Consider the following 23,037-nt stretch of genomic DNA (forward strand, 5'->3'; position numbering starts at 1 on the left):
TGTGAGTCCATTGATTGAGACGAGATTCTAGTTTTTCAATTAAATTGCGCCAAGAGGAGTGAGTGATGGCGGAGGTAGTGAGGGGAGCCCCAAGATACTTAGAGGGGAGGGTGGCCATGGGGAATCCCAGAATGCGGATTATGGCCTTCTTGACTACCGGGGGTGTGTTAAAGAAGAAAATCTGCGACTTGGAGCAGTTGATGCTGGTCCCGGAGGCTTCTGAAAAATCATTTAGGACTGCTTTGAAGATTGAGGCTTCTTGAACGGATGGGTACCCAAACAGCATCGTGTCATCAACAAATTACTGATGGGAAGTAGCTGGTAGGTGGTGAATGGAGATACCCTTAAGCTGGTGCGTATGGAGGGCATTCTTAATGTGACGTCCCAGGCCCTCAGCCATCAAAACAAAGAGGAAGGGGGAGAGTGGGTCACCTTGCCTGATACCCCGGGAGGGGGAGAAAGGGCGAGAGGGGAACCCATTAACTAGGATGGAGAAGCTAGTGGAGGAGATAAGGCCCATAACCCAACGAATCCAGGTGGGGCTGAATCCAAAAGCAGATAACATTTGCTGAATATAATTCCAACTAAGTTTGTCGAAAGCCTTGGAAAGATCCAGTTTAAGGAGCATACTTGCCTGCTTTGAATGCTTGAGAGTGTGGGTGATCTCATGCGTGTGGATGATTCCGTCCAAAATCTGTCTTCCCTCCACATAACCTGATTGTTCCGGTGAGATGAGCATGGGCAGGAGGGGCTTTAGTGTGTTTGCAATGACCTTAGAGATAACTTTGTATATAACATTGCAAAGTGCTATTGGCCAGAATTTGTCTGGTTTGAGCACGCCCTCTTCTTTTGGTATCAGGGCTATGAAGGTGGTGTCGAGCGAGGGAAGCAGCCAATGAGAAACTCTCGACTCCTCCACCACCTCCCAAACTTCCAGCTTTATCAGATCCCAGAACTTGTGAAAGAAAGTAGTGGTAAAACCATCCAGGCCGGGAGCTTTTCCATCTTTAAGCTGAGTCATTACATTGTCCACTTCCTGCATTTGAATTGGGCTAAGGAGGAGTTCATTATGCTCTACTGTGATTAATTTTGGTATATTGCAGGTAATTCTTTCAATTGCCTAATTTCTGTTGATGTCAGGTTCTTGGTGGACCTGCTTAAAGTGTTCGAGGAGTATCTTCTCAATTTCCTCATGTTGCTCCACCTTTTCCCCTCCTGAATTTTGAATGTAAGGGATATTGTTTCCCATTCTGCGTTGCACTGTTGTCTTGTGGAAAAATTTGGTATTTCTTTCTCCCTCTTTTAGCCATCTGATCCTTGATTTCTGTTTCCAGTATATCTCCTCCTGCTTTCTTCTTTCTTCAAGCTGATTGTGGATGCTCTGCTCCTGTTCGAGGGTTCTCTCTGTGTGCCCGCATGTACTTACTTCTCTTTGCAGTTCCTCCAGAGCTTTTTGAAGATCTTTTTGCGCCTTGAATATGTTTCCAAAGGTCTCTCTATTCCATCTCTTGAGACAGAGCTTTAGATGTTTGAGTTTCTGTTGAAACTGAAACATCTTGGAACCTTCTTGAGGGCGGAAGGAGGTCCATGTGGAGTTGACGAAGTCTCTGAGAGAGGGATGAGTGAACCAAAACTCCTCAAAGCGGAAAGGTCTTCGCGTGTTATTGCCTGGACGTTGCCATTGAAGGGCGACCGGCCAATGGTCAGAGCCTGAGTGTGGTAGAATGGTCGCAGAGAAATCCCCCCCCAAGTGGATCGAGTTATCTGATATGAGAAAGCGATCCAGCTTGGAGGCTATTTGATGAAGGCCTGCTCTGCGATTACTCCACGTAAAAGTACCATTGCAGAACTGTAAATCTATCAAGGATGCATTCTGAATAAAGTTTTTGAAGCAGGTGTTTTCCTGTTCCATTTTGTTTCTGCCGCCAATCTTCTCCTCTAATTTTGTGATCATGTTATAGTCCCCTCCCGCTATCCACAGAGGGTGCCTGCGATTGGCGTTGAGGACTTCTATGGTGTGGAGGAGAGCAATCTTTTCCTTTGCTTCCTGAGGGAAGTAAACATTCGAGAGATTCCCATGAATATTTGTGCCGACTATGTGGAAGGTAGCCTGCATGATATTGTGTGAAGCATGGAAGTCCGACAGAGTGAGTGCCTGAGAGTTCCATGCAATGGCTAATCCCCCTGAAGCGCCAGATGCACCTACAACAACTGATTGGCATCCTGGCCAAGCTTTGGAGAGGATTCTTTCTAGAGTCGTGCTATTACACTTTGTTTCTTGGAAAAAAAAAATTTGTGGCTTTTCCATTTTTACCATATTTCTAAGCATTCTGAGTTTTCCTGGGCCGTTGAGCCCCCTGAGGTTCCATGAGATGAGCTTCATGATTCACTATTGGGGGAGGGCTTGTAGTACTTCGTAAGCTTAGCATACCTACCGGAGTCTACCAAAATCTTTCCGAGCGCTATTGTTCTTTGGAGATATGTTCTTCTTCCCCTCTTTTTGGAATCTTTTGGGGTTTGACTAAGATCCCAGTGACTTCCTGGCTGGATGCCAAGCTGATTTTGATAATAGGCCCTGGAAATGACCATTTCCAGTTTGTCCAGCTGTAGTTCTGGGATGCTTTCATAGGCTTTCTTCTTGCATGCTGCTTCTAGTTCGAGTATGTCTAATCCATGTAGATCTATACTTTCCGGCTCTTCCTCCATTTGTTGCACCTGATTGTCTTCTTCCGTGGGAATATCTGGATCTTGGACGGGGCCTGAGGATCCATCAACCTCCATTTCGTTATCTTTGTCCCGCTGCTTCTCTTTGTTCTCCAGGGTGTGGGCTGGGGGATCTTTAGAGGGAGGGGTTTTTGATGGAGGGGCCTCGGGAGGTGGCTGTGAAGAAGAAGTGGGGTGATCAGAACTTGGAGGAGAGGAAGTAGTAGGCTCGTCCGAGATATTAGCCAGGATTCCAAAGCTGTTCCTGACTGCATGGTCAGAGGCCGTGTTCTGTTTGGGTTTCTTCCCTGTGGGTGGTTTTTTATGCGCTCTCTTGCGGGTGGGGGCTTTGGTGAAGCCATCATTGGACTGCGGATCAGAGGGTGAGGGGGCTTTATCTTGAGCATTCAGGGGGCAATCTCTAAATAGATGCCCTATGGCATGGCATTTACGGCAGCGAAACGGAACATGTTCATAGTCTAAAGGCTGGATCCATTCATAGTCACGGTGGGAGAGACTTACCGATTCCGGCAGGGCTTTGTCTAGGCGCATGAAGACGCATATGCGGGCGTAGGATATATATCTTCGTAGCTTCGTTTCTTCAGCAGTCCTTATATATTCCCCTAAGCCATTTCCTATATTTTTCAGAATGTCCTCATCCCAGTATTCATCTGGTAATCCGTAAAGTCTTATCCAGACTGGTGCCCATGTAAGATCCTCCTGATCAGGGTTGAATCTGGGACCCCAATCCCGCAAGTATAGGCCAGCTGAGTTGAAGAAATAGGGACCCTCAACCAGGATTCTGTATTTGTCTTCCAGGCAGAAAAAGATTGCTGTGAAGAATCCTTTTGGGCCTAACTGCAAAGTCACATCTCCCTTAGGTTTCCATTTCGCTGTGATCCAACTGTACAGGGCTTTCTCCATCGGCCAAAACCCTATGAACTTCCCAATGAGTGCATGATCCATCATGTATTGGATTCTTCCTTCTATTTTTTCCCCCGACAGTTCGATTCTGGGTCGATCTGTAGCGATTGGTTTGCATGTGGATGAAGAGACCCTCTGGGCGCCTTCTGTTGGGGTTGGCTTCCCATTCTCTCCATTTACCTTATCTTTCAGATGCTCTTTTCCTTTGCGTTCATTCTGGCGCAGGATTTCTGGATTGATGACGTTCTCATGGATTGATCCAAACCGGATTGATCTCTCATTGTGGTTCTGTACTTCGTGTACGCTGGGGGAGGTTGCAGAAGCCCTCCCCTGGGGGTTGCCCATGTGTCCTGCGCCCTCTTACTCCTTTGTTTTGAAAAGCCTGCTCGGATAGTCAGGTCCTCGATGATTGTCTGCGCAGAGCAGTCTGCGCCGTCTGAACTGTCTGAGCTCAATGCAGAACCCTAGCCGTAATCTCCAGAGCCCGTTCAGTTCCCATCTAGACTACAAGTCAAATAATTTGGTTGTTAATATATAGGAGTAGTTATTAATAATTCTATATAGTTATTTATATAGTTATTAATAATTCTAAATACCTATAATAATTGTTAATGTGGTTGATATAAGGAATATGTGGTTGTGTATATCCTTCATATAGGGCTATGGGCGTATATCAACATATTTACCTTGGTAAATATGGCTATGCTAGTTATATTTACAAGTTATTTAATTTTTCTAAACATAATTTATTAAAACACAAAAAATATAACTCTTTAATAATATTTAATGTATATTAACTATCTTTTTAAATTAATTTCAAAATTAATAAACTTTCTCTTAAAATAAGAGTAAGATACTCCAAATTTCAAACCTCCATAGTGCTTTGTAATAAATTTAATTATTACCGTGACGTCATGCTTTTAGTACTTCATCTTTTGAGTCATTTTTGTTGAGATTTTCTGTTTTAATTAATTTTGGAAAAAATCTCATGTATGTGACAACAATAGGATTAGTTGCTATATTAGCTCCAGTATTTTTTTAGGAGGAGTTAATGCATCCTATATTTGTTGTGAGGGAATTTATGATTCAGTTTTATACTCCAGCTATAATAAATGTAATCCCGTAGAGGATTGTGAGAGTGTAGAGAAAATAGGGTGAGCTGAGAGTATGTGTGAAGAATTAAAATTGTTGTAATTTCTTGTTGAATAATAAGATTGCCAATGCCTCTGTTCTGGTAGATGTAGCCCAGATTGATTGGGTGAACCACGTTAAAATCTTTGTGTTATGGCTTTGTAATTTTGTATGCGCTGTGTATGTATGTTTATTTTTATTTCCGCTACGCTAACAATTTTTCGTTATTTTAATTATTTTCTTCAATCATTCTTATTTTCTTAAATTAGTTTTGTACATACATACAAGAACATACATACAAGAACAACTTGAGCGATAAATTTTATTTTCAATTTATGTTTAAAGAAGTTGCAAGTTGATGTTATTTTAAACAAAAGTTAACAGCAATTGCTTTTAGCAACATTATTTTCGAGAAAGGTCAATACGGCATTGCTATTTTTTATCAAGGAACGTGTTCATTCTATCGCAACCTATTTAAGACCTTAATGTAAGTGATGCCCATTTAAATATAATGCAAGTGTTGTAAGATGGTAAATGGAAGTTGTGTAAACCTACAACACTCACTAACGACATGTTCTCACAACTTCACTATATTTGGTTGTTAATTTTTTGTTGAGGGTTAATGGATTGAATGATTGGAAGGTAAGATATTCCGGCCGGTTATTTGATTGATGCCCTAAATTTAGTCGAGGCCTGCTTAAACCGTAGTGAACCTTTACAATATTCCAGACTTTTCAACGACGACTCTATTGTTTAGAGGACAACAGTTTAGATCTGTAGACTTCAGGGACAAATTCGGGGAATGTGGACGTTTTCAAGTCTTTTATAGACCCCGATTGCGTTAAAAAAAAAAGCTCAGATTTCCTCTTTCATTAAAAGAAATAAGGTTTCATGGATTTCTATGTCTTAGTCTTCCTTTTCTGTGTTCTTTACCAACAGGGTTCCGCGTAAGCTAAATTTTTTTCTTAGGCTTTAATTGATTGTGATGAAAATGTCAAAGATTAAAGAGGATATATTGTTAGAAAAAATATTTTAAAAAGAAAGTAATGAAAGTGAAACATATGATTCCTAGTGGGAAGTTTTATTGGCAATCACCATGATATGAAGTTTTTGTGAAAATCCTCTTGAAAATCTTATGAATAATGCATGGTGGTGCACATTGATTCACCTAAGGTTTAGTGGTGGCCATTTACTATTTCCTCTAAGCACAAAAAAGAAAGAAAGTGAAATACATGAAACAAATCCCATCACAAAGATGCCTTAAAAAACACTGAAAATTCTCTGACCTTTGAAGCTATAGGAAAAAATTGCATCAAAGTTGGTCAAAAATATGCCATAATGTAAGCTTCAAAATTATGAAGAAAAATGTCTTATTCGATAACTCTCAATCTAAAACTTTAAAAATCCAATCTAACATCCGGTGATTTAAATGGAAGAGGAAAAAGGGAATATTTATTGGTCAACCTTTAATTTTATTCACTTTTCATTCTTTGACTCTACATCACTATTAACCAGAGGACTTATCATTGTATAGTTTGAGTAAATCTAATAGTTAAGAGTGTCTATTTCATTTTTTTAAGGTTATAAGTTCAAATGCATAATAGATTATGTTTGTACGTTCAAAGTGAGTCGTTGCCACTATAACCACCTGGTCGATTAGTGCCAGTAGTCTGTAAGTTAACACCTAATAGTTAACTTGACTTAGCAAAGGTTGAGATGTCCTTGGTAGTGGGGGAGCCCATCTTTCTCAGCTTATCACAATAGGTCAACATGTCCTTTGGAAGGAATTAAACTTGGGTGGAGGGGAGAAGAAACTATGCTCCCAACCACTTGAGCTAGAATGTCTCTATAAACTTTAGCAATCAGATCATTGCATGGAGGTGGATTCTTCGTCCCACAATAATGAGGTCTCATACACCAATTCTATGGAGGTTGGTTCCTTGCCCCACAAACAAGGAAGTTTCATGTATCAATTCAATATGGTAGGTGGATCCCTTTGTCTCATAAATTAAAAGGTCTTATAAACCAATTTAAAGTGTCACTTAACTATATCTTTAAAATTAGATTATTATTATTATTATTATCATCTTTTTCTTACTCTATATATATATATATATATATATATATATATATATATATATATATATATATTAAAATGGAATACATTGTTGTTTTAACTTTTTAACTATATCACTGAATCTGAGTCAAGGAGTTGACAAGTTACATGATTGGATTAATTAATATATATATATATATATATATATATTGAATGAAAAAAATATGCCAAGTAATTGAAAATGATTTCAATTGTCCATGATTGATGGTTGCTCTATGTAAGTGGACCACCATGAAACCATTAAATTATTACGAATAAACAACAAACTTACCATATTATACTTGTCGAAGACAGAGTATATTGTAATTATATTGCAATCAGTTTGTAAAAATAATTTTTCTAAAGTTTTATTATAGTTGTCAAAAATTGAAATATTAAACTAAATATTTTTGAATTATAAAAATAATTTATATTTTTTATAAAATTTATATTCCAATTTTATTATTGGCTAGAGATATTGACATGACTAATACTATGGGGTCTAAAATTCATTTGTCAGTAAATAAAAATATATTTAAACTTTAAATATTAAAATTTATTCTCAAATAGCCACCTATTACTTTTCATAAATAAAATAACTGTATATGTGGTAACTATGTACATATATATTAAATAACTTGTAATAATTAAAATTTTAAAAACTATATTCTAAAATAAAGATATCAATCAACATTGTTTCTATCCGTACTCAATCCTAGATTATGGCTTAATATAATCTCAAGATTCGTATATGTATTATTTGTTCAAATTATCCAACATTGTACTAATAGTTTAAGTTCATTGTATAAAGCTTGAGCGCAATCAACACTTAATATGCTTAATATATGAAGCCTGATGGCCAGCCGTTTCTCCATACATAGATTATGAATATTCGTAAGATTGTTCCATGAATGTTTGTGATTCATGTTTTCTTTCACATGTACTAAAGTAGTTGAACTATTTTTCTTGTTTTAGTGCTTATCATATTGAGAATGTGATGTAATGGTTGCAATGACCGCCACATCTTTATGGACTATTTTTTTGGATGTTATACATATCTTTCCTGTTTATTTGTGTCTCTACTAGAGTGGTACTATTACCTATCTTTTAGGGGCTCACTTTCTTTTCCCTCTGTAGTAGAAGAACATTGACACACCTACGATTAAACACTCACTAGGCACACTCACTTGTTTTTTGAAGGTACATATGCATTCCTCTCTCTTGCTGATAGCTAGAGAAAAGGAAAACCTTTAAGAAATGGTAACCGAGACGTATTCTGGATGGGGATCCTATCTCAAACGGTGTGAGGTCTAATTGGGAGCACATATTAGGGAGACCTCATGAATATTGGCAGTTCCAACACTATCAACAAAACCTCAGTGGTCCCCTTTTGTACTATTCCCATGAAGAAAAAATTGGCTTTGGTTGTTGTGTTCTTTGTTCAGAAACTTCGTCATTATATCCTTACGCGTACCACCAAAGTTATGACTAATTCCAACCCCATGGATTTCATATTGAGTCTACGGAACATCAATGGGAAATATGCTCACTTGATCGTTATCCATCAAGAATTTGATTTGGAATTTGTCACACCCTAGAGTATGCCATATCCTACTAGTACGCTAGATCCACTAGTAAATGATGACCTTCTAGATGAACACTTGTTCTTTATAACCTTCGATGACCCTTGGTATCATGACATCCTCACCTATTTGCAAACCCACAAATTCCCCCTCCCATAACAATCAGGATAATCACAACATATTCGACGTCAAGCTCCCCACTATCTCCTCATTAGAGATGATCTTTATCATCGCGGTATCGACATGATACTTCTTCATTGTCTCACCCATGTTGAAGTTGACCAAGTGCTCAATGCCTATCATGATGGTGCTTGTGGTGGGGTCATCTCTATTTAATGTCCATTTCTTAGAAAATCATGGGTGTCAGATAATTTTGGCCTTCTCTCTTTAGTGATTACATTGAGGCAATCAAGCATTGTCCCAATTGTCAATTATACACCCCTAAGGCTCGAGTTCCACTTGCTCCCCTTCATCATGTCATAGCAGGTCGTCCTTTCTGTAAATGGGTCATCGTTTCTATGGAGTTTCGACCCCCATTCAGTGATAACCATAAGTATGTTATCGTGGTCATTGACTATTTTACCAAATGGGATGAATCCTTGCCCATGTTCAATAACACTGCAACCACTACAACCATGCTCTTCTTTAACCATGTACCCACTTGATTTGGAGTTCCGAAACAATTGCCTCCCAACCATGGCCGACACTTTGAAAATGAGATCTAGAATGAGCTATCCTCACTGTTGGGTTTTGAACACTAATATTCATCATATTATTACCCTTAAGGAAATGGACAAGTTGAAGTTCTCAATAAAATCTTTAAAACCATGCTTCAATAGATGGTGAATAAGCACAAGACCAAATGGCATCTTATGCCCTTCCCTATATTGTGGGCCTATAGAATTTCTGTCAAAACTTCCATTGGATTGACTCTTTTCCACCTTGTCTATGACCAATAGGTATTCTTACTGATTGAGTGTGAAATCCCCTCCCTCAACTTTACTTTTGAACTCCTCCCAGACACCCAACCCTTAGATCAAAGGCTCATCATGCTTGAGTGCGCTAATGAAGACATTCTTATTGCCTTGCAAACCATTGAAGCAACCAAAATGTGCACCAAATATCAATATGACCATAAATTCCACCCTCGTACCTTTCATGAAGGAGACCTTTTTCTTATCTATGACCAAGCTCATGATGTCTTGTGGCATGGAATGTTTTAACCATTATGGCATGGTCCTTACATCGTTTGTAAGTGCTTAGGAAAGGGGGAATACATTTTAAAGGGTCAATAAGGATAAATTCTTGCCAATCCTTGCAATGCACTCTACCTAAATAAATTCAAACCCATAACATTTCCCATTGAAATGCATGTTCTTTTTTATTTTCTTCATTTAGGTAGATTACATCCCCCACCATTGTACTCGTTGTCTTCTTGTGCCTTTCATATGGATCCATCATCCACACCATATATCAGTTACATCAATGGTTTGAGTTGCTTCTCTGCAATCTAGCCTTGGTAGCTTGGGCCATTTTTACCCCTTTGCATTCATTATTCTACTCCAATGGCATCTGCATCAGATCTACCACCAATAATTAGGTCAAATATGATGTTGTAATAGGTTTGTTAGTCAATGCCCTCGATCATCACATCCTTCACCTCCATGTTTGTCTCGATTCCTTACTACTCGTCATGCAATAGAATTGCCTTTATCATGTGTGTAATCCTGTCCTATTTAGAAAATATCTACAAGTTAAAATTTTGGCACATGAATCTAAATCCATTTTATTCAATCATGTTCCTAAAGCACAAAATAACTATATAGATACCATTGCAAATAACATTCCAGATTGGAATTTATCACATGCATATACAAGAAGACATCCATAACATAAACAAATAGCGAACCCATCATCACAAAAGATGCATAACCACGTTATGTATCGTAGCATCCATCATACAGTGTTTGGGGTCCACTACTCTAAATACATTCGACATTCCCATTGCATGTTACATACAAAAATGGGGGAATACATGCCCTTATGATTAACCATTGTCCTCTGGCAGGTCCCATTCCAATGGGTCCATTCCCCTAGCTCGTAAGTCTTGGAAATCCTGACTAACCATCGCTATGCACCTTATGATAGCTTGCTACTCAAGGGAAGACTGGTATATGCATCTATATATTATTCTTCTAGCTCATGCCACCCACGCTTTGTCCCCCTTCTCAATAGCAAGTTGAATCTATGACGAAAATCCTGCAGTAATGCATCATTATATGGTCTTTGTTTTGATATCGACTCCCCATCATCTGTAGCCCAAGATGATGTAGCTCATGCCCTATATCCTGTCGGCCTCACTAGTGCTATATCTACATGTCACAAGTCTGAAAATCAATACCACATACATATATTTTTTGAACTATACATGTAACAAAAATATAGCATTTATCACATACCATCTGGTCCCCATGCTCATAATAGTGGTAGTGGTTGATCAAGATCTCCTTAGAAGTTCATTTCATTATATGGATAGCCATCTATGTCCAATGGAATATGATCCCAATGAGCTAAGAACTCAGTTCAGAACATCCATCTCACTCCCCCCTTCCATCATAGATCTATACATGTGTACTGATGGTAGGGATCTTCACAAAGAAGAATGAGCATAGAACTATCCTAGATGAATAGTTATTGTTGGCCTACTACCTAGATAGACCCAACTAACGTTTCAACGATGTCAGCAACATCTGGGCCCACCCATAGTAGGTCCCTCCCAATACACTCTCCACCAACATCATCTTCCCACTAGAAATGTGGTGGAATTCATGTCTACCCAAGATCCGCACCACTTCTGCAGTTGTTACTCATGTCGCAAGCCTCTCCAAGTCATGTATCTAAATGCTTGTGTCCTTTAGGTGAGTACCAAGTACAAAATGATAGTCCACAAACTCTCCAATATGCCTCCCATGAGGCAGCTGTTACACAGTAATTTGTCACTGCCTTCCTGTTAGTCACCCTGCTGTGCCAATCACTAAGTTTCATGCCTTCTGAACTGGCCCAAAAACCCATTTTCCTAAAGTTTTATTCATCAGCGCGTCTGTTTGCAAAATACTCGCGATGACTGGCGCTCCATAGTGTATTCCGCGCGCTGCCAGCTCGGAAGGACATCACTTTTCCGCACTAGTCGTCAGCGCGCCTTTCCCGTGTTCTTCCGCGCTGACATGACTGTCCTAGTTATGTAGACGCGGCGACATCGCGTCAGTTGCCTCATAATCCGCGCTGATCCAGTTTGGGCGAATTTGTTCAAACAACCAGCCTTCTAGATAACTCCAGGCTTGGTTGTTAGCTTTGTGAATGTCAACTCCCTTCTATGGCATGTCTGTTCGACCCTTTCCAACAACTTCCCTTAAAGATAAGCTCTTCCTTCCACCCTTTTAGGAGACTCCTTCTCCTATATAAACTCTCACCATTACCATGAGCAGCTAGTTAGACATAGCTTGGAATAGCTTGGATTGTATAGAGCTTGTAGTCCTCAGATTGCTGCTACTATAGGTTTGGTGTGCTAGGTGTGGAAGTGAATGATTGCTTAGGGAAGGTTGCTTTGTGTTGCTTTTCATGTGAGCGAGAGTTGTTTTGTCTTGGGAGAATCATCCTCAAAGGTGAATGCTTGAGATACATGCTGACTGGCCCCTCCTGAGAAGGTTACCGACGTCAGAACATTTGGTTGTACTCTTCTCTATTCTGATTAATAATAGATGACTGCTATTATTGTTCCATTCTCATTTGTCTATGCTATGGTTAAATGTGAATTACATCTTTTCTGACCGATGTATGGTTGCTTTTACTAGATTTCACGCTTGCGTTTGTTTCCTCTTCGTATGTGTAGGTATCTATTCGCGGAGATCGCGGAGGATTGTGACCAGCCGAAGCGAAGGAGTGAAGGCAACATCTCTTCGTCAAACGACAGCGCGGGAATCCAAGTAGGTGCTCTTTACCTCTTGTTTAATTGTAATTAGGAACATGCGTAGCAGCATTGTGTGATTGTTGCTAGACCCCTGCTGGGCTAGTAGGGATCGCCTCTATCCGTAGAGGGGATTTACCTCTCCAACAGCAGCACTGGATGAATCTCTCTCACCACCCCAAAGGGTGGCAACCCTATCAAAAAGTATATGTCTCGAATCGTGATCTCGATCCTATGTCCCTATATCTCAAAGTCCTCCTAATATGGATCCCAATAGCTCACAATTTTGGATAAAAGTGGTTTACCCACCCTCATCAATGGGTTCTCTAAGAAATTAAGCAACCCATATCGTGCCAAATCCCCTCTAACGACTTGATTCCTTTGAATCTCAGTATGAAGATCATCAAAATCTTGTTCTTGCCATACCAACTTTAACTTTTCCATAACTACAAAATACCACTATATTTTGTCATCTCAAAGTCATAACATGCATTTTCAAAACTCAACATCAACTCCGAGGACACCCCCAACTCAGTTTCTCCCTTACGTTCTCAGCACAGTTTTTCCCTGAAAATTGCACTGGCGACACTTTTCAACCCCTTTTCTACACCATGGAGCACAGAAAATGGGCCAACAGACACGTTACGACCATGAGGAAGAACAAGGATTTCCCTTAGGTAGCTAAGGCCCTAACCTGAAAATTTAATCCACTAAAATTGATTAGTAGGGTTAGGCCACCTACCTCAAAGTCACAGATCCAAATTCAAACAGACAGTTTTTCCACTATGAGCTCATGAAGATTTAGGGCCTCCTCCTCCTCTTTGAATTATTCAATAGCTCAATGTGCAAATGAATTGGATTTGGGGAAAGAAGCCCTTTTAGAGGAAAACCCCTAATTTTTCCATTTACCATTATGAGTTAACCATAACTTGGTTTGACGAACCATCAACATTGTTGGAAAACTCTCACTGATCTCTATAATGGGTCTTCCTAAGTTTTTGGTAATTTGAAACTTCACCAGGAAGCCATTTTTCCGTGAGGTCTCACTTTACTGCCTCTCATAACCGAATCTCTTCATATGAGTCTCTTGTAATCCAGTACCACTTTTCCTTTGTAGTTTTCAACTCATATGTCTTGTTTCATCGTGAGTAACCATTATTTACTCACATTTTTATGGTCCCATTTGGGCCTCTCCTATGTGGCAGCATCATCAAGTCACCCTTGTTCATAGCATCAGAGATGATTCACCCTTGCATCCATGGAGTATGTTCAAAGTCCCAATGAATCCTATTATAGTATATCATCCATCGTTGTGTTGTATTCATCCCATTTCACTCATATTTGGCCTCTAACTATATTGACCTGTCTTTGAAAAGCCTCCGTTTGAGTAATTGACCATTCCCTCTGGAATCGAATCAATCACTCTTTGCTAAACCATGCATAATATGATTTGACAAGGGAATTGGTCAGTCTACCACTCATCTCATTCCTCCATCATCATCCCCAGTGTCAGTCTATCGGTCACCTTACTATATCCCTTATGCCTTTGTTGAGGAATCATCATTGTCTCAACTCTTGTGGGCCCTCTTCTATTAACTTCAGCAAATCTATTCTAGTTGAGAGGTCTATAGGGAGGTGTACCTCGGTTCTAGATTTCATCATTATTTGGTGCCTTGAATCAAGAAAAGCGAATCATCATTACTCTTTGCCTTGGTTATTTCTCATGTGCTCGACTACAGCTCATTATCTTATGATTAAGAATTGTACACTTGATAGTCCAGTGATCTAGCAGATTGCACCAAAATTTCCTAGGTGTGTGTGAGATGTTCTAGACTTCATGAGGGTGTGGCCCTTTAGGTATCCCCCCACATTTCCAAATGAAACAAAATCATAATCCAGCCTCAGGTGCAGTTCTGTAGATTTGATTGGCTCGGTTTCAGTCGCTTACAGTGCCCACAACATGCATGTCTCCTTCAAATGCTCCATTGGGATCTCCAGATCCCTTTCCTGTTCAATAGATCTTCTTTGGTTGTGATCCCCCCTCACCATGTCAACTTGAGGGGCATTATGTGTCATGTACTCATATCGAAAGATGCTATTATATCTAGTCATAACCTCTATTTTACATTATGTATATTGGACTCATTGTATCATTTTATCATTTTGTAGCACAGTTGATGCCACCATGTCATGTACCATGTACTTTGTTTCTCAGGCCCACATTGTTGGACACATCATTATTATTTGTAATCAATTATCTCCATGAGTATGGTTATGCCTCCCCCACCTCATTTGAGATTATGTAGTTACAAATAAAAGGAGACTTCTATAAGTTAAGTAGGTCTCGCCCCCTCCATTCTCAGTGCTTCCTTGCATTGCTTTACCTCTCTCTCTCTCTCTCTCTCTCTCTCTCTCTCTCTCTCTCTCTCTCTCTCTCTCTCTCTCTCTCTCTCTCTCTATGAATCCCCTTCTGTGTCTCGTGAAAGTGAAACCTACAACATATTTTGGTCATATGATTTTCCCTTGACATTGGGTTTTGTCTCCTTTATGACTGAAATCTGGGAGGCATTTCCAAAGTTCATTTTTTATGGAAAGTTTGGTTAGCTCGAAATAATTGTATCTTTAATGCTTCAAAGGATCCTCCCCAGTTAGTAACATCAAAAACGTTGTACCTATGCTCATAATATTGGTTCAATAAGATATCTAGAACTCTTTCTAACTATGGAATGGATCCTTCTGAAGTTGCATGGCTCTCCCAAATTTCCTTTAATTTAGTTAAATCTCAAATTATGGGAGTTTATAAAAGGCCATATGCGGAGGCATGGAAACTTTGTCTTTAGTGGATGGACTTCAAGAGTTGGAGGAAAACCTCTTCTAACTATATTCTCAGCTTCGATGGTGTATCAAAAGGAAATATAGGGGTGGTAGGAGTGTTGTGAAGTTAAATTATAAGTGCGGACATGAACGAATTCCTCTAGCCTGATAATGGGTCTAGCCACAATAGATACATTCTATGGAAGATTTCCTTAGGTTAGAATCAATCAAGAGGGCCTACCTCTTGGTCGCTTATCCTGCTTGATGGTGTCCTTGCTTGCTCGCTCCAACAATCTCTCGCTTCCTTCTTCAAGTTCCTCAAACAAATAAACAACAACAACACACAAACATAATAATAGACAAATTGTAATTCAACCTACTTAATGAATCAAGAAGCATCAGTACACGAATATGTAATATTACAATACATGTAGGAAATCAATCAATAGTTCCATATATTAATATGAAAGAGAGATTACAATCTTTACATCGCAGTCTTTCTTTGACAAGACCGGGTTCCCACACACTTATGCTAGCATTCCAGGATGGCTTCAAACAACAATGGTTTAAAGGCACTTCCCTTTATACTTCACTCCAAAACAAAAACACTTCTCCCTCACACAACTATATGGCTACAACTAGTAATAGCTTGCTTGTCTAATCAAAATATTATACTCACACTTAGCCAACACTCTACTTAGCTTGTGCTTGGGAACAAGGGAGGTTTATATAGGAAATATGGATACGAGATGGATCCTCTTCTTATGGGAGAATGATTCGTCCCTTGAGGTAGTTCCATCATTATATGGGAAAGGAGCCCAAACTATCATCCTTGACCCCAGTCAGCCAAATCATTTACTAGACATTTGTTACGAAGCTTCTAGAGCTGGAAGCTTCGGTTCTAATTTAAAAAACTTTCCATAACAGGACTGGCACGACTGGAACACAACTCAATCGTATCAATCAGCGCGGGGAATAGTGCTAATCTATGCACATCGGTGTAGGGGAGACAAAGGTCATTAGTCCCGGTCTTGTAAACTGGGAAAAACATAAGTTTCTGGGGAAATGGTGCAAAAGGGAATTGATTTGCTCATGAAGAGGGACACAATGGGAGTTTCTTCATGAAGGCAAAGCATGCGGGGTTCGATGTAGAGGTCCTCCAAGATCAAGGAACGGGGAGTAAAGGGACAGTGAAAAAATGTTGTGTAACATATGCCCCCTAAAGCGTGAAGGCCGAACCAGAGTGAGGGATGAAATTCTTTATAAATCAGTATGGGGAACTGGTCTGCCCTCAGAAAACTTGCAAGCAAGTATAGATTCATATACATAAACTGATATCTCTGAAATGATACATGAATCATGGCATGGACGCAGCCATCCAATAATGAGAAGGATCACATATGATAACTCATGTTCTGGTCACAACCAACCATCTGAACGAGACATGGATATCATCATAATCATGTCACACGACTTCACAACCTGGGCTTCTTATGATCTGAGTCTAGGGTCTTGCGCTCCAACACGACCCGATCAAAGTATAGATGCTAGCATGCGAATAGAAGTGATGACGTCGAATATGCTAGAAAGTCATTTGATTACTCGTCAATGATGCAAACTGTTAACAAGCATGAGAGAAACCACCAATAATGACGATGGCCCTCAAGGTACTGTCAGCACAATTCACGGAATGTGAATACAGGAATTTAAGTCAAACACCCATGAAATCACTCAATCAAAAGCCAATGATGTGAAATTATCGTCGAGTGTGAAGAACTTGCCATTAAGGCATGAAAGCTCTAAGGTACTAGAAGGGAGTCTCTTGGTCAACTTCCCGGATGATGAGCTGAAGTCGACAGAAAGTGACCATGTCGAAGGAGGGCCATAATGAATCCTACATCATCGATGTGAGACGAGAGTATGTAAAATTATTTTAGATGATACAAAATCATAGGTAAGTGTAACTAGAGAAGGACAACTCTTGAACATATCGGCGACACAACTGGAAGTTTGGTAGCTATTGGATCCATAGGATTGGTGGTCATGATGACATCGTAGAGATAAAATGGAAGGAAAAAATGAACCGCCCAAACCCAGGAAGGTCAACAATGCAAAGGAGGATATCCCAACCTGACACGAAGCAAAGAGTGTCATGTTCAAGAGTAAGCTGCCGAAACGACTTGATAGATTTCCAAATTTTCCCCCACCATTTATGGCGAGTACCCCAATTATTTTTTAATCGCAAGCTTGAAGGGAATACCATATGCTTGCACTGTAAGTTCATCCTTCGAACGAATCTGACCTACTAAGTTTAACGAGCCCTAGGAAGGAGAAGCTTCTGTTCGTCATGGCAACGAATCCAATGTCGTTTAATAGTTTAATGAGTCCGACAAAGGTGTAACACGGTAACTTTTTCTTGTTTAGATATTTTGAAAAAGACACGTAAAATAAAACTCCACATGGTCCCTTTTCATACATTTGTGTCTCTTGATCCCGAAAAGGTAGAAAAAAATACTTGAGAGAACTGCTTAAATATTTCAGTCAAGGAGTACATTTTTCGTAAATAGTGCCTCTCATCCCGAAAAAGTGGTAACCTTATACTGGGTGCATGACATTTCGCATCCATTAACGAGTTCGAAATGACAAGGGCTTGGCCATATTTTCGCTTTTAAAGGATCAGAAAAGAGCTGAAAGCGGACCCCCCATTTTATTCTCTTTAATGAGTCAAAAAGGGAAAGCTACTCGGCAATCTTTTCATATGAGTTTAACGAGTCGAGAAAAGAGCTAAAATGTGACTCATTGCCATCATTGAACATCCATCACCTATCACTGCACAAGCAAGGCAAAGTGTATTATTGAGCCCTTGAGGCAAAATAGGTCAAAAATATTTACAAAACCTGATATTTTCATGAAAAAAATGAATAAAAAGGGGAAAAGTAAATATATTTTTACCATTTACCATTTTACCTTTGCAGTGAAGACTTTTTACCCACTTTTGGCCTAGTTTTTCTGGAGCAGATTACAGGAGATCAGGGAGGTCAAATGATAAGACGTTAGTTCTAGGTAAAAGCCGAAGCCCTGAGCTCCATTTTTATGTTATTCATTTCTATTTTTAGCCATTTTTTAGGATTTTTAGGGAGGTTTTTGAGAAAAAATTTCACCCTCGATCGGCGTGATTTCCAAGCACGAGATCATGCTGGCTGAGGTTTATTTGCATAACCATTTGCGCTGACCGGTGCGACTATACCTAAAACAGGCACACTAGTGTCGTGGATAGGGAAAATCCTCTTTTCTAAAAAATTTACCATTAAAACTTGAATTTTATGTGCCAAAATTGATGATTGACTCAAATAAATGACTTTTGCAGGAGAGAAATTGCCGAAAATGGTGGATTGGAAGGAAAGAGAACATGAAGATGTTGGCACCCAAGCATTGAACGATCCAAATTTCTGGGAGGGTTTGAGGGTCTGCAGGCTCCTCAAATTCTTCCTTACACTAGGGATGCAGGCCCAGCCCGAGCTACTTCAGTACTTAATAAGCCTTTGGGACATCAATTGTGAGATTTTTGTCATTGGGGACCAGGAGCTGGAGTTGAGAACTTCAGACATATACTTCATCACCAGACTGTCTCAGAGAGGTGAGCTAGTGAAATTGTATGGGTCACGTCTGATTGCAGCAAACATATCTTCCCTGCCTGCCAAACATTGTCCTGAGGCCCTGAAATCCATGAGTGGGAAGATAGAGATTCCCAGTGTGCAGGATTTGACACTAAGGGTGCTTTTGTTGATTATAAACAGAGTGGCGGGGTCCCAAGAGGAACGTGAGACTAACAAGTAGAATTTCCTTTATTCTATTGACTGCATAACTCCTACGGTCTTTAACTGGGCAGAGGCCATGAAGATGAACATCAAGCGCCAGTTTTCCAAGGCCAAGGAGGGAATCTGAAGTAATTTCCCTTCAGATCAATACTTGTGACCTTATCTAGTGCCAATTGACTAAGGTTGATCCTTCTGTGCCACATGATCTGTGGATGGCTCACTGGAGTCATCTGATGCCCAGGAACATTGGGGGTCATCATATGTCATACTGACCAGCATGCTTCTCATGGTTATGACTACAGAATATTGTCATGTAGGTCTGGCACTACAATGGCACTGATTTCCGTGGAGACCCAGGTATGCCCTTACCAGATGGAGAGGACTTCGATGACGAAGGTATAAATCAATTTTTTTGATTTTGATGTTTTTTTAATTGTTTTTGGTATATGCATGCTTATAACATTTCTCTTGTCTATGCAGATGTTGGACCAAAGCGGCTAGCTGAGATGTACCCGATAGCCAAGCATGTCCCCTATCCTATTGATGTTGTCACCCCTTATCAGGAAGGGAGTGATAACGAGGAGGAGATCGCGAGGAACCCCGAGGGGTTGATTCATGGTATCCCGGAGTATGCTCAGATAGGAGACATGCCTCGACGGTACCATAGGCACATAGTGGGAGTCTCAGATCAGATCCGCCAACTGTTGAGTCGTGTCACGCGAGTTGTCTCATGCTATCATGACCACCATGCTGAGTAGCTCCTAGGTCTAGTACTTACATATTTTTTGAGGTCTGCGTGCCACGGATGTACGAGGCCTGTGAGCTACCGATGTTATTATAGACACACATATTATTTTTTGGGTTCTGATGTATAACATTCACACACACAAACACACACACACACACACACACATATATATAGTATTTTCCTATCTATTATGGTACAAATGGTTTGTCTTATCTTTTACATGTTTCGTAAATGTCTATCCAAAACGTAATTAGCTAATGCATCTGTTAATGTATTCATGCATCTAGGAATATGATGATATGTGATATAATCAAAATGTCTTTCCAATAGACAGATACAGAGATACATCCGTAATATTTTAGGGTTCCTGATGGAATATTTCCCGTTGAGTTGAAGGATGGCAAGCTGTGAATCCAGGTTGACAACCAATTCCCTGATGCCCAGGGTGATGGTTGCTGATAACAGTTCGATGACCGCACTGTATTCAACAATGTTGCTGGTTGTACGACTTAGGCAGATACCTTGAATGTCAATCAACTCACCGTTAGGGTTGTAGATATCCCATGCCACGGATGATAGGTTCCAAGTACTCGGCAAGCACCATCGGCGAAACCAACTTGAGGAGCTACAAACATCTGCAAAGCAAGAAAAGTATAGTAAACAGGAAATCTATTTGAAAACTATCACACAAAACCACGCTGTAGAAAAATGAATCACACACTAATGTACATAAGTAACCATGCAATATCACCTAAGCATAGTAATTTTTGAGGTAAAGCCCGTTTCAAGGCTTATCAAGAGGATTTCCTTCGTAATCAATAAGCTCATAGGCTCCTTTCTGCAAAATGTGTTTTACAATATAGGTCCCATGCCACATAGGTTCAAACGTTCCTGCCTCCAGCTTATCGTTAGCTTGGTCATATAGCAAGACCAAATCACCCTCAGAGAAAGCGCGAGTGGAGACAGACTAATCGAAATGGGATTTGACCCATTTATTTTGTGCTTCGATGACCAAGGCAGTGAGATGGCGAGTCTCATCTAGTTGTTCTAAATATAAGAGGCGTTCCTCTAGAGGTGATGTTTCGGGGAGGAGTTAAACATCTAACTTGAGTGAAGGAATCTCACATTCGATCGATAATGTTGCTTCCAGACCATAGACCAATTGGAATGGTGTGAAACCAGTCACATCTTTTGTTGAAGTTTAGTAGGCCCATAGAGTTGAAAAAAGCATGAGATGCCAATTTGACTTGTGCATCCCAATAATACATTGAAGCATGGTGACCAAAACCTTGTTCATGGCTTCAACTTGGCCATTGGCATGAGGGTAATATGGGGTCGATCCATCATGGCGCAAGCCCAATGCGGATCTCAGTTCTGCCATCATGTAATCTTTGAAATGGGATCCATGGTCTGTGACAATGGCTTAGGGTACGCCGAACTTGGAAATAACATGGTTAAAATGGAATTGAGTTGTCATCTTACCATATGCCAAATATGTAGCCATCACTTCGGCCCATTAGGTGAAATAATCTGCAACGACGATAATATATCCATGCCCCCCGATCGAATGAGGGTTACATGTCAAATAATCAATGCCCCATTTGGAAAAGGGACCAACGGTAATGACAGGGTGTAGGTGAGCAGGTGGGGCATGCATCTTTGGAGATAGATATAAGTTTACCCCTTTTTAACAGTTTCTCTTGCGCTTGTTAATAGTTTGCATCATTGACTCATAATCAAGTGACTTTCTAGCATGTTTGACTTCAACACATATATTCGCATGCTAACATCTGTGCTTTGATCAGGTTGTGTTGGAGCGCTTGACCCTAGACTCATATCACAATAAATCTAGGTTGCAAAGTGGTGTGACATGGTTATGATGATATGCATGTCTCTTTTAGATGGTAGGCTGCGACCAGACCATGAGTTATCATATGTGATCCTTCTCATTATTGAATGGTTGCGACCATACCTTGGTTTAAAGTCTCTTCCCTTTAGACTTCATTCCAAACCAAACACACTTCTCCCTCACACAACTAGATGGATACAACTAGTAATAGCTTGCTTGTCTAATCAAAATAGTATACTCATACTTTAACAAGGGGTAAATATTACGAATGTATCTCTATATCTGTCTTTTGGAAAGACATTTTTCATATTCCTAGACACATGAATACATTAACAGATGCATTAGATAATTACGTGTTGTATAGACATTTACGAAACACGTAAAAGATAAGACAAACCGTTTGTACTATAATAGACAAGAAAATACTACATATATATGTGTGTGTGTGTGTGTGTGTGTGAATGTTTGATAAATCAGAACACAAAAAATAATATGTGTGTCTACAATAACATCGACGGCTCGAAGGCCTCGTACATCCATGGCACGCAGGCCTCAAAAAATATGTAAGTACTGGACCTAGGAACTACTCAGCATGGTGGTCATGATAGCATGAGACAGCTCATGCGATGCCACTCAGCAGTTGACAGATTTGATCTAAGACTCCCATTGTGTGCCTCTGGTACTGTCGAGGCATGTCTCCTATCTGAGCATACTCTAGGATACCATGAGTCAACCCTCGAGGTTCCTCGCGATATCCTCCTCGTTATCGCTCCTTCCTAATAAGGGGTGACAACATCAATAGGACGGGGGACGCGCCTGGCTATCGAGGACATCCTGGCTGGCCGCTCTGGTCCAACATTTGCATAGAAAAGAGAAATGTTATAACCATGCATATACCAAAAACAATTTAAAAACAAAAAAAAACAATAAAATAAAAAAATTTGATTTATACCTTTGTCATAGAAGTCCTCTCCATCTAGTAAGGGCATATCTATGTCTCCACGGAAATCAGTGTCGCTGTATAGCCAGTCCTCCATGACGATCTTTTGTCATCGTATCCATGAGAAGAATGCCGATAGGTATGACATATGCTGACCCCCAGAGATCCTGGGCATCAGACGACTCTAGCAGGCCATCCACGTATCGTGTGGCACAGGAGGATCAACCTCACCGAACTGATACTGGAACAGTGGCACTCGTTCTAGGAAGAAGGTCACAAGTGTTGATACGAAACCAAATTGCTTCAGATTCCCCAACTTGGCCTTGGAAAACTGGCGCTTGATGTTCATCTTCATGGCCTCTGCCCCAGTTAAAGACCGTAGGAGTTGTGCAGACAATAGCATAAAGGAAATTTGACTTGTTAGTCTCATGTTCCACCTGGGACCCTGCCACTCTATTGATAGTCAAT

The 23,037-nt window shown here is 40.1% G+C and overlaps 1 protein-coding gene across 1 annotated transcript; it reads right to left on the reverse strand.

Moving 5' to 3' along the window:
- Window positions 1-301: 301 nt before the first annotated feature.
- LOC149147767 (uncharacterized) lies at window positions 302-2,308 on the reverse strand. Its single transcript, XM_089441943.1, has 2 exons — window positions 1,427-2,308; window positions 302-1,036 (listed from the first exon to the last, which is right to left on the reverse strand). Exons 1-2 carry the CDS (start codon window positions 2,306-2,308, stop codon window positions 302-304), a joined length of 1,617 nt encoding a protein of 538 aa, XP_089298069.1.
- Window positions 2,309-23,037: the final 20,729 nt, after the last annotated feature.

The sequence above is a fragment of the Pinus tabuliformis genome, chromosome 9, assembly GCF_031772625.1.
Source record: "Pinus tabuliformis cultivar Carrire ecotype Pingquan chromosome 9, CPIR1, whole genome shotgun sequence".
Lineage (NCBI taxonomy): Eukaryota > Viridiplantae > Streptophyta > Pinopsida > Pinales > Pinaceae > Pinus > Pinus tabuliformis.